This window comes from Salvelinus alpinus, chromosome 28, assembly GCF_045679555.1.
Source record: "Salvelinus alpinus chromosome 28, SLU_Salpinus.1, whole genome shotgun sequence".
NCBI classification, from domain to species: Eukaryota; Metazoa; Chordata; class Actinopteri; order Salmoniformes; family Salmonidae; genus Salvelinus; species Salvelinus alpinus.
Window position 1 is genome coordinate 47,714,632 of NC_092113.1, and position 14,034 is coordinate 47,728,665.

Below are 14,034 nucleotides of genomic sequence, written 5' to 3' on the forward strand. Positions count from 1 at the left end.
GTTAAATACAGTACATGTTAAATACAGTACAACCTAGTCATGTTAAATACAGTACAACCTAGTCATGTTAAATACAGTACAACCTAGTCATGTTAAATACAGTACAACCTTGTCATGTTAAATACAGTACATGTTAAATACAGTACAACCTAGTCATGTTAAATACAGTACATGTTAAATACAGTACAACCTAGTCATGTTAAATACAGTACATGTTAAATACAGTACAACCTAGTCATGTTAAATACAGTACAACCTAGTCATGTTAAATACAGTACAACCTAGTCATGTTAAATACAGTACAACCTAGTCATGTTAAATACAGTACATCCTAGTCATGTTAAATACAGTACAACCTAGTGATGTTAAATACAGTACAACCTAGTCATGTTAAATACAGTACATCCTAGTCATGTTAAATACAGTACATGTTAAATACAGTACATCCTAGTCATGTTAAATACAGTACAACCTAGTCATGTTAAATACAGTACATCCTAGTCATGTTAAATACAGTACAACCTAGTGATGTTAAATACAGTACATGTTAAATACAGTACAACCTAGTCATGTTAAATACAGTACATCCTAGTCATGTTAAATACAGTACAACCTAGTCATGTTAAATACAGTACAACCTAGTCATGTTAAATACAGTACATCCTAGTCATGTTAAATACAGTACATGTTAAATACAGTACAACCTAGTCATGTTAAATACAGTACAACCTAGTCATGTTAAATACAGTACAACCTAGTCATGTTAAATACAGTACAACCTAGTCATGTTAAATACAGTACAACCTAGTCATGTTAAATACAGTACAACCTAGTCATGTTAAATACAGTACAACCTAGTCATGTTAAATACAGTACATCCTAGTCATGTTAAATACAGTACAACCTAGTCATGTTAAATACAGTACAACCTAGTCATGTTAAATACAGTACATCCTAGTCATGTTAAATACAGTACATGTTAAATACAGTACAACCTAGTCATGTTAAATACAGTGTTAAATACAGTACAACCTAGTCATGTTAAATACAGTACAACCTAGTCATGTTAAATACAGTACATGTTAAATACAGTACAACCTAGTCATGTTAAATACAGTGTTAAATACAGTACAACCTAGTCATGTTAAATACAGTACAACCTAGTCATGTTAAATACAGTACATGTTAAATACAGTACAACCTAGTCATGTTAAATACAGTACATGTTAAATACAGTACAACCTAGTCATGTTAAATACAGTACATGTTAAATACAGTACAACCTAGTCATGTTAAATACAGTACAACCTAGTCATGTTAAATACAGTACAACCTAGTCATGTTAAATACAGTACAACCTAGTCATGTTAAATACAGTACAACCTAGTCATGTTAAATACAGTACATGTTAAATACAGTACAACCTAGTCATGTTAAATACAGTACAACCTAGTCATGTTAAATACAGTACAACCTAGTCATGTTAAATACAGTACAACCTAGTCATGTTAAATACAGTACATGTTAAATACAGTACAACCTAGTCATGTTAAATACAGTACAACCTAGTCATGTTAAATACAGTACAACCTAGTCATGTTAAATACAGTACAACCTAGTCATGTTAAATACAGTACAACCTAGTCATGTTAAATACAGTACAACCTAGTCATGTTAAATACAGTACAACCTAGTCATGTTAAATACAGTACACCCTAGCCATGTTAAATACAGTGTTAAATACAGTACAACCTTGTCATGTTAAATACAGTACAACCTAGTCATGTTAAATACAGTACACCCTAGTCATGTTAAATACAGTACACCCTAGTCATGTTAAATACAGTACACCCTAGTCATGTTAAATACAGTACACCCTAGCCATGTTAAATACAGTACACCCTAGTCATGTTAAATACAGTACACCCTAGTCATGTTAAATACAGTACACCCTAGCCATGTTAAATACAGTACAACCTAGTCATGTTAAATACAGTACAACCTAGTCATGTTAAATACAGTACAACCTAGTCATGTTAAATACAGTACATCCTAGTCATGTTAAATACAGTACAACCTAGTCATGTTAAATACAGTACATGTTAAATACAGTACAACCTAGTCATGTTAAATACAGTACATGTTAAATACAGTACAACCTAGTCATGTTAAATACAGTACAACCTAGTCATGTTAAATACAGTACAACCTTGTCATGTTAAATACAGTACAACCTAGTCATGTTAAATACAGTACACCCTAGTCATGTTAAATACAGTACACCCTAGTCATGTTAAATACAGTACACCCTAGTCATGTTAAATACAGTACACCCTAGCCATGTTAAATACAGTACACCCTAGTCATGTTAAATACAGTACACCCTAGTCATGTTAAATACAGTACACCCTAGCCATGTTAAATACAGTACAACCTAGTCATGTTAAATACAGTACAACCTAGTCATGTTAAATACAGTACAACCTAGTCATGTTAAATACAGTACATCCTAGTCATGTTAAATACAGTACAACCTAGTCATGTTAAATACAGTACATCCTAGTCATGTTAAATACAGTACAACCTAGTCATGTTAAATACAGTACAACCTAGTCATGTTAAATACAGTACATCCTAGTCATGTTAAATACAGTACATGTTAAATACAGTACAACCTAGTCATGTTAAATACAGTACATGTTAAATACAGTACAACCTAGTCATGTTAAATACAGTACAACCTAGTCATGTTAAATACAGTACAACCTAGTCATGTTAAATACAGTATAACCTAGTCATGTTAAATACAGTACATGTTAAATACAGTACAACCTAGTCATGTTAAATACAGTACAACCTAGTCATGTTAAATACAGTACAACCTGGTCATGTTAAATACAGTACAACCTAGTCATGTTAAATACAGTACAACCTAGTCATGTTAAATACAGTACAACCTAGTCATGTTAAATACAGTACATCCTAGTCATGTTAAATACAGTACAACCTAGTGATGTTAAATACAGTACATGTTAAATACAGTACAACCTAGTCATGTTAAATACAGTACATCCTAGTCATGTTAAATACAGTACAACCTAGTCATGTTAAATACAGTACAACCTAGTCATGTTAAATACAGTACATCCTAGTCATGTTAAATACAGTACATGTTAAATACAGTACAACCTAGTCATGTTAAATACAGTGTTAAATACAGTACAACCTAGTCATGTTAAATACAGTACAACCTAGTCATGTTAAATACAGTACATGTTAAATACAGTACAACCTAGTCATGTTAAATACAGTACATGTTAAATACAGTACAACCTAGTCATGTTAAATACAGTACATGTTAAATACAGTACAACCTAGTCATGTTAAATACAGTACAACCTAGTCATGTTAAATACAGTACAACCTAGTCATGTTAAATACAGTACAACCTTGTCATGTTAAATACAGTACATGTTAAATACAGTACAACCTAGTCATGTTAAATACAGTACATGTTAAATACAGTACAACCTAGTCATGTTAAATACAGTACATGTTAAATACAGTACAACCTAGTCATGTTAAATACAGTACAACCTAGTCATGTTAAATACAGTACAACCTAGTCATGTTAAATACAGTACAACCTAGTCATGTTAAATACAGTACATCCTAGTCATGTTAAATACAGTACAACCTAGTGATGTTAAATACAGTACAACCTAGTCATGTTAAATACAGTTCATCCTAGTCATGTTAAATACAGTACATGTTAAATACAGTACATCCTAGTCATGTTAAATACAGTACAACCTAGTCATGTTAAATACAGTACATCCTAGTCATGTTAAATACAGTACAACCTAGTGATGTTAAATACAGTACATGTTAAATACAGTACAACCTAGTCATGTTAAATACAGTACATCCTAGTCATGTTAAATACAGTACAACCTAGTCATGTTAAATACAGTACAACCTAGTCATGTTAAATACAGTACATCCTAGTCATGTTAAATACAGTACATGTTAAATACAGTACAACCTAGTCATGTTAAATACAGTACAACCTAGTCATGTTAAATACAGTACAACCTAGTCATGTTAAATACAGTACAACCTAGTCATGTTAAATACAGTACAACCTAGTCATGTTAAATACAGTACAACCTAGTCATGTTAAATACAGTACAACCTAGTCATGTTAAATACAGTACATCCTAGTCATGTTAAATACAGTACAACCTAGTCATGTTAAATACAGTACAACCTAGTCATGTTAAATACAGTACATCCTAGTCATGTTAAATACAGTACATGTTAAATACAGTACAACCTAGTCATGTTAAATACAGTGTTAAATACAGTACAACCTAGTCATGTTAAATACAGTACAACCTAGTCATGTTAAATACAGTACATGTTAAATACAGTACAACCTAGTCATGTTAAATACAGTGTTAAATACAGTACAACCTAGTCATGTTAAATACAGTACAACCTAGTCATGTTAAATACAGTACATGTTAAATACAGTACAACCTAGTCATGTTAAATACAGTACATGTTAAATACAGTACAACCTAGTCATGTTAAATACAGTACATGTTAAATACAGTACAACCTAGTCATGTTAAATACAGTACAACCTAGTCATGTTAAATACAGTACAACCTAGTCATGTTAAATACAGTACAACCTAGTCATGTTAAATACAGTACAACCTAGTCATGTTAAATACAGTACATGTTAAATACAGTACAACCTAGTCATGTTAAATACAGTACAACCTAGTCATGTTAAATACAGTACAACCTAGTCATGTTAAATACAGTACAACCTAGTCATGTTAAATACAGTACATGTTAAATACAGTACAACCTAGTCATGTTAAATACAGTACAACCTAGTCATGTTAAATACAGTACAACCTAGTCATGTTAAATACAGTACAACCTAGTCATGTTAAATACAGTACAACCTAGTCATGTTAAATACAGTACAACCTAGTCATGTTAAATACAGTACAACCTAGTCATGTTAAATACAGTACAACCTAGTCATGTTAAATACAGTACACCCTAGCCATGTTAAATACAGTGTTAAATACAGTACAACCTTGTCATGTTAAATACAGTACAACCTAGTCATGTTAAATACAGTACACCCTAGTCATGTTAAATACAGTACACCCTAGTCATGTTAAATACAGTACACCCTAGTCATGTTAAATACAGTACACCCTAGCCATGTTAAATACAGTACACCCTAGTCATGTTAAATACAGTACACCCTAGTCATGTTAAATACAGTACACCCTAGCCATGTTAAATACAGTACAACCTAGTCATGTTAAATACAGTACAACCTAGTCATGTTAAATACAGTACAACCTAGTCATGTTAAATACAGTACATCCTAGTCATGTTAAATACAGTACAACCTAGTCATGTTAAATACAGTACATGTTAAATACAGTACAACCTAGTCATGTTAAATACAGTACATGTTAAATACAGTACAACCTAGTCATGTTAAATACAGTACAACCTAGTCATGTTAAATACAGTACAACCTAGTCATGTTAAATACAGTACAACCTAGTCATGTTAAATACAGTACAACCTAGTCATGTTAAATACAGTACATGTTAAATACAGTACAACCTAGTCATGTTAAATACAGTACAACCTAGTCATGTTAAATACAGTACAACCTAGTCATGTTAAATACAGTACAACCTAGTCATGTTAAATACAGTACATGTTAAATACAGTACAACCTAGTCATGTTAAATACAGTACAACCTAGTCATGTTAAATACAGTACAACCTAGTCATGTTAAATACAGTACAACCTAGTCATGTTAAATACAGTACAACCTAGTCATGTTAAATACAGTACAACCTAGTCATGTTAAATACAGTACAACGTTGTCATGTTAAATACAGTACAACCTAGTCATGTTAAATACAGTACACCCTAGCCATGTTAAATACAGTGTTAAATACAGTACAACCTTGTCATGTTAAATACAGTACAACCTAGTCATGTTAAATACAGTACACCCTAGTCATGTTAAATACAGTACACCCTAGTCATGTTAAATACAGTACACCCTAGTCATGTTAAATACAGTACACCCTAGCCATGTTAAATACAGTACACCCTAGTCATGTTAAATACAGTACACCCTAGTCATGTTAAATACAGTACACCCTAGCCATGTTAAATACAGTACAACCTAGTCATGTTAAATACAGTACAACCTAGTCATGTTAAATACAGTACAACCTAGTCATGTTAAATACAGTACATCCTAGTCATGTTAAATACAGTACAACCTAGTCATGTTAAATACAGTACATCCTAGTCATGTTAAATACAGTACAACCTAGTCATGTTAAATACAGTACAACCTAGTGATGTTAAATACAGTACATCCTAGTGATGCAAAGGTTTACTTTCAGTCCTCACCAAACTTTCATCCATCTCTGTCTTTTCTCTCGCTCTCTCTCTCTCTCTCTCTAGATGAGTCTTCGGGTGTGGCCCCTGACTGCCTGTCCCCGTCTCGGCCGCAGCTGGCCCCTGGTAATGGTAATGGAAGCAGCAGTAATCCAGACAGCAGGCTGTGTAGGAAGCTTTCTCCTGTTGAGATCTATTACGCGATGAGGACCACCACGCAACACAACTCACTGGCCCTCTCTGCCAGGTACTGCTGCAGCTACACCATCCCGTCTCTGACCCAAATGTCAATCATTCACATGTTTTTTTCTACAGCCTTTTTTACATCAGCAATTGTCACAAAGTGCTTTAAAAGATACCCAGCCTAAAACCTCAGAGAACAAGCAAAGCAAATGTCATACTGTGTAATTGTTCAAAGTAAACTAATATCTTACTGTTTGTACAAACAGATGATACAAACTAGTCAGTACAAACTGCTGGGGTTTGTATCTATTTGCAACTAGGAACCATCTATTCTATCCACATCTACACCGAGTGTACAAAACATTAGGGAAACCTTCCTAATATTGAGTTGCACACCCTTTTGCCTTCCGAACAGCCTCAATTCGTCAGGGCCTAGACTCTACTAAGGCGTTGAAAGTGTTCCACAGGGGATGCTGGCCCATGTTGACTCCAATGCTTCCCACAGTTGTGTCAAGTTGGCTGGCAGTGGATCTATACTCCGAATAGCTCGTTCTATCTCATCCCACAGATGCTCAATTGGATTGAGACTTGTTGACTGGGGCAGGCCACTGCAGTAAGCTGAGTTCACTGTCATGTTGGTGGAACCATTCCTGGACAATCCTTGTGGCATTGGGCATTATCCTGCTGAGAAAAACAAAGGTGCATATGGCTACACTGCTGTGATGAAGGGATGCAGCTGATTGGCAATGAGCGTTGCACCGCTTTTATCAAAGGGCCCAATGAAAACACACCATCGCACCGTAACACCAGCAGCCTGCAATGATGACACGCGACATGATGGATGCAGGTACTGACGTGGTTTTCTCCATACCTTAGTCCTCCTATCAGCGTGAAACAGCAGAAACCGGGTATTCATCAGACCAGGCAATGTTTTTCCAACTCTCCAGTGGCCAGTGTTTTCGTTCTTTAGCCCAATGCAACCAAAGTTTATTTTTTTGTTGCTGCTGAAAGAAGTAGAACTCTGTGAGGTCATCAGCTGCCATAGTTGTGCATTCTTTTATGGGTCTTTGGGCACCGATGTTGAACTGGACTGTCAGTTGACCTACTGTAGCCTGTCTGTTGCTCTGCACAATTCGTGTCAGTCTCCTTTGTCCTCTTTCATCAATGATCAGTTTTGGACCACTGGCCTGCCGTTGGCTGCAGAGGTCCTTTGGGTGGTGGACCATTCTTGATACACACAGGAAAACTGTTGAGTGTGAAAAACCCAGCAGCGTTGCAGTTGTTGACACATTCAAACCGGTGCGCCTGGCACCTACTACCCATACCCCGTTCAAAGGCACTTAAATCTTTTGTCTTACCCATTCACCCTCTGAATGGCACCCATACAGAACATAATCCATGTCTCGATTCTCTCAAGGCTTTAAAACTATTATTTAACCTGTCTCCTCCCCTTCATCTACACTGATTGAAGTGGATTTAACAGGTGACATCAATAAGGGATCATAGCTTTCACCTGGATTCACCTGGTCAGTCTATGTCATGGAAAGAGCAGGTGTTCCTAATGTTTTGTCCACTCAGTGTATAATGGGTCTTTCTTCTTCAAAAGTTCCCGTAAACCACTGATACACAGGAAGAGCGACGTTGTCTCCTACAGAATCTATGGCCCAGTTTCATACATTCTAACCAGGAAGAGCGACGTTGTCTCCTACAGAATCTATGGCCCAGTTCATACATTCTAACCAGGAAGAGTGACGTTGTCTCCTACAGAATCTATGGCCCAGTTTCATACATTCTAACCAGGAAGAGCGACGTTGTCTCCTACAGAATCTATGGCCCAGTTTCATACATTCTAACCAGGAAGAGCGACGTTGTCTCCTACAGAATCTATGGCCCAGTTCATACATTCTAACCAGGAAGAGCGACGTTGTCTCCTACAGAATCTATGGCCCAGTTTCATACATTCTAACCAGGAAGAGCGATGTTGTCTCCTACAGAATCTATGGCCCAGTTTCATACATTCTAACCAGGAAGAGCGACGTTGTCTCCTACAGAATCTATGGCCCAGTTTCATACATTCTAACCAGGAAGAGCGACGTTGTCTCCTACAGAATCTATGGCCCAGTTCATACATTCTAACCAGGAAGAGCGACGTTGTCTCCTACAGAATCTATGGCCCAGTTTCATACATTCTAACCAGGAAGAGCGACGTTGTCTCCTACAGAATCTATGGCCCAGTTTCATACATTCTAACCAGGAAGAGCGATGTTGTCTCCTACAGAATCTATGGCCCAGTTTCATACATTCTAACCAGGAAGAGCGATGTTGTCTCCTACAGAATCTATGGCCCAGTTTCATACATTCTAACCAGGAAGAGCGACGTTGTCTCCTACAGAATCTATGGCCCAGTTTCATACATTCTAACCAGGAAGAGCGACGTTGTCTCCTACAGAATCTATGGCCCAGTTTCATACATTCTAACCAGGAAGAGCGACGTTGTCTCCTACGACGTTGTCTCCTAATCCATAGATTCTCTATGGCCCAGTTTCATACATTCTAACTTCCTAGATATGTCCTGTTTTGAGACTGTGGTATGTTGTAGTCCTAACGCAGACTCTTGCTGTGTGTGTCGCACTCTTCCCAGAAGCAATATGGAGGGAAGGAGTGTACCTACCACCCCCCTCCTCGCTCGGAACGGACCAACAGGTGTCCACAACCACATCAGGTGAGCTGAAGTCTTAGTCTGTACAACTAACCCTAAACCAACAGGTGTCCACAACCACATCAGGTGAGCTAAAGTCTTAGGCTTAGATTCAATCAGATTAAGCATTAACCGGTGACAGCAGACACCCCGCATAGCAGATGTGTTGTCAGCTTAAGCACATCTGATTATATAGAGTCCTTAATCTATAGAACTAACCCTAACCCACTAGTGTCCAACATCACATCAGGTGAGCTGCTATATACACACGCTGGAGCTAGAAGTCTGCATCTCAGAAAGGAATCTTCTTCCTCATCTTCTTGTTCTTCTCCTCTTCCTCCCTGTTTTTCTTCTTCAATGGTTTAAATAATTTTTTTTTATGTTTCTCTTTCCTTTTCCAGGTCAGCGATATCCACAGTGACGACTACCAAGCAGTGGTCAGACAATCCAGAGGCGGCCCAGGTGGTTCCTCATCAGTCTCAGGTCGGCGGCCCCTCCCCTGGCCCCTCCTCTGGCCCCCCGTCAGGGTCCTATGAGCAGGGAGGAGGAGGAGGGGGAGGCGGGGGTTACAGTGATATCCTGATGGACTATGTATGGGGGAAGCAGCAGCAGCAGAGACAGGTCCAACAGGTCCATGGCAATGGAAAGTTCCCTTCCTCTGTCCCTGTACCTCCTCCTCCTCACTTCAACGGCTACCCCCACCCCCAGGGACATCCCCCGGGGCCCCAGCACGTCTCTGGGGGCCCGCCAGCCTACTCCAGCCCCCTGATGCTCCGGGGGAAACTTGGGGAGCCACGCCGGGTCAAGGTAACCCGTACCAAGTCCTGTGGTCCATTCATCCCTCTCCAGCACCACCAGCAGGAGGTGCTCCACTTCTCCTCTTACACCTCCTCCTCTTCTGACCCTCCTCTTCCTCTCACCTCCTCCTCCTCGACCGGGACCTCCACAGCTGCCCTGTACCCTCACCAGGGGTCTGGGGTTGAGTCCCAAAAGCAACAGCATGGGTCTGGATCAGGACCCGGTCTCATTCTCAACCACAACCACCAGCTCGGACCACCCCAGTACTCTGACTCTGTCACCCCAGACGACCCGATCCGCAGCCTGCACAAAGCCCTGGCTCTGGAGGGCCTGAGGGACTGGTACCTGAGGAACAGCCTGGGTGGAGTGGCGGTGGGGGGGAAGGTACAGGGGCAGGACAACAGGGGGTCCCCCAGGAGGCGTACCACGAACTCCCTGCACGGGTCACACCCTCAGCAGCTCCCACACCAGCCCCAGATCTACCAGGGAGACCGAGACAGAGACTATCCTCCCTGCCACCTGCCACAGTCACAGACCTTCCACGGGCATCCGCTACATGGCAGGTAGGTGTGGTTGGTATGTACAGTATGCTATGTCTGAGTGGTTGTCGTAAGTCAGTGTGTACGCTCTAATGTTCTGTCTCTCTGTTGTCGTCCTCCGTTTGCTGCCAGAGGCACTTTATTACAATAGTAAGTCATAAATATTATTGACATTTAACATTTTTATTATTATTATTAGGATTTTAATTTCCTTTTATTTATCTCGCTCTCTTTTCCATTCGCCGAACGGACAGGGCGGTCAGGGAAATGAGAGAGGGGGGAGGGTTTTGCCTCTTCGTCAACTACAAATAGTGTGCTGACTCGAGCCATTGTTGACCCGTGTTGGAATACCTGATGGTCAAATGCTGACCCGTCTACCTTCCCGGGGGAGTTTTCATCTGGTATCGTGACTGTTGGATACATTCCACCTCAGGACAAGAAATATAACAAGCTGGCACCTAAGCAAATGGACGAGGCTATAAACAAGCAGGAAAACTTACATCCGGAGGCTGGCTTTTTTTGTCGCCGGCGATTTTAATTCCGCGTCATTAAGACACGTGATGCCCAACTACCATCAACACGTGTCCTTCACCACTAGGGGTAGTAAAGTCTTAGACCACTGTTACCCTACAAGGCCCTCCCTCGTGCACCATTCGGCAAATCAGATCCTGACTATATACTCATGCTTCCTGTTTACAAGCAGAAGTTCAAACAGGAAGTACCCGTGACACACTCAGTTGAGAAATGGTCATCAGAATCTGAGATTCTGATTGGAATATGTTCCCAGACTCTCCAGATAACATCGACGAGCTAACCACCTCCATCACCGGTTTCATAAGGAAATGCCTCGGCGACGTTGTCCCACGGTGAAGTTTCGCTGCTTCCCCAATCAAAAGCCCTGGATTACCACTGAGGTTGGTGCTAAACTAAAGGACAGGGCTAATGCACACAGAGCTATCGTAGACAACCCCGAGGCTACGGCTGAGGACAGGAACAAGTACCAGAAGTCCTCCCTACAGAGGGAGGTGTGGATAGCCCAGTACATCACTGGGGCTGAGCTCCCTGCCATCCAGGACCTCTACATCAGGCGGTGTGAAAGGAGGGAATACAACAAGACCCGTAAAATCATTAAATCCTCCAGCCACCCAAGACATAGACTGTTCTCTCTGCTTCCGCACGGCAAGCGGTACCGGAGCAACAAGTCTGACACCAACAGGTTCCCGAACAGCTTCTATCCACAAGCCATAAGACTGCTAAATAACTAACAAAATGTCTACACTGACTATCTGAGAGGACCTTTTGTATTTTATGAAATCGTTTTTTTTTTTAAATCAAAGTTGAAGTTCTGATAGCTATGGATTAGCTTTTTTCAGCTGGGACCGCAAGTTTATGCCCCGGATTTCTGCTAAAACAGCACAACAGTTAGCGGTTACGACGAGGAACTGAAGAAAGACTAGAACATTCTCTTGAACGTCCTTGTTGGCACAAGGAAGAATATAATCATCTCTGGTCCCCTGCCGTGTTATTGAAGGGATTTGGAACGTTACAGTCGCCTCGCTGCCCTAGACGAGTTTCCTGAAGAAACTTTTGTAAAGACAGGAATGTCTCCTTTTGTGACATTTTTGACTTGCTGTGGGAGCAACCAGTCTTTAAAAGAGACTGGATTCACCCCGAACCACAGGGGTTCCAGAATGATCTCCATCAACATAGCGAACTGCTTAAGAGACTGGATTCACCCGAATCACAGGGGTTCCAGAATGATCTCCATCAACATAGCGAACTGCTTAAGAGACTGGATTCACCCGAATCACAGTGGTTCCAGAATGATCTCCATCAACATAGCGAACTGCTGAAGAGACTTGACGGTGTGAGTTTGGTAGTGCTCCAGTCCTCCTCTCATAATAAGACAACAGAGGACATGGAAATCCTATTATATCGTATTACATCCCGGAGAAATAGAAGTGCAGTCAATATAATTAACCTAATCTATGTTCCTTTGGCTGTTAGCGCCAAGGGTATTGTCAGCAATAATCATATGCCTATAGAATTGAATTCCACTGTTTCCACTGAAACTGTCTGCCTTAGGGAAGAAGCCCACTCGGTACCATTGGCTCTGGCACGTCTACCTCGGATCAGCCTCTCAGAATAGCACTAAAAACAACAAACAAGCAATCCAGAAAAAGGACAAAAAAAATAACCCATATTAAAATATGTAGCCTGAGAAACAAGGTTCATGACAACTTACTAACACCTGAAAACATTAATATTCTAGGCCGTCTCAGAAACATATTTGATCATTCCTTTGACGGTGTAGTAGTATCTATACATGGGTATAGAATATACAGGAAAGAAAAGTGCTCCAATAACCTCCAAGTGCTAAAAGTCTGTATTTGAACTACATGTGTGAAATGCTCGATGATGTAATATGAACAGAGAGCAATATTTTCTGGGTGACCTAACTATTGAACTGGTTGTCAACCAGCTGTTCACACAAAAAAAGAAGCTTCAAACAATAACCAGTACTTGCAACCTGGTTCAGGTTATCAGTCAACCTGCCAGGGTATTTACAAACAGAACGGGAACTAAATCATTCACGTGTATTGACCACATGTTTACTAATGCAGCAGAAATCTGCTCTAAATCCGTGTCCACATCCATCAGATGTAGTGATTATAATATCCATGTCTAGAAAAAACTAAGTTCCAAAGACGGGTCCTAAAATTGTGTATAAGCGATCATACAAGAAGTTTTGCGATTTTTATGTCGAAGATGACAACGCACTTTGAAGCATTTATGAAACTGCTTCTTCCGGTTACTGATAGAGATGCTGTCACGATCGTCTTCTGGTGAAAGAGTGGACCAAGGCGCAGCGTGATACGAATACATCTTCCCTTTTATTGACGAAGATGAACACGAAACGAAACACTGACAAACTACTACAAAAACAACAAACGACCGTGAAGCTACAAAACGAAAGTGCAGCCGCACGCTACTAACGTTTAGACATAGACAATTACCCACAACCTGTCTACTGCCTATGGCTGCCTTAAATATGGCTCCCAATCAGAGACAACAATAGACAGCTGTCTCTGATTGAGAACCACTCAGGCAATCATAGACATATCTAGACACCTACACTGAACACAACCCCATAAACTCTACCAAAACCCCCTAGACACTACAAACACCCTCGACTAGACAAAAACACACAAACATCCCCCATGTCACACCCTGACCTAACTAAAATAATAAAGAAAACAAAGATAACTAAGGCCAGGGCGTGACAGATGCACCCATCAAGAAAACTGACTATCCCCGAGCGTTGGGCCAGTAACCGAAATAAAATGCAAA

The 14,034-nt window shown here is 39.9% G+C and overlaps 1 protein-coding gene across 2 annotated transcripts in view; it reads left to right on the top strand.

Annotated features, from left to right (window-relative positions):
• The window catches only part of ccdc120a (coiled-coil domain containing 120a), a 157,272-nt gene that overhangs the window by 132,840 nt on the left and 10,398 nt on the right, over positions 1-14,034 (top strand). For both annotated transcript variants that reach the window (XM_071373337.1, XM_071373336.1), the window contains exons 7-9: positions 6,532-6,712; positions 9,290-9,370; positions 9,748-10,707. In XM_071373337.1, coding sequence (XP_071229438.1) covers positions 6,532-6,712; positions 9,290-9,370; positions 9,748-10,707 — 1,222 coding nt within the window. The remainder of the gene's footprint in view (positions 1-6,531; positions 6,713-9,289; positions 9,371-9,747; positions 10,708-14,034) is intronic.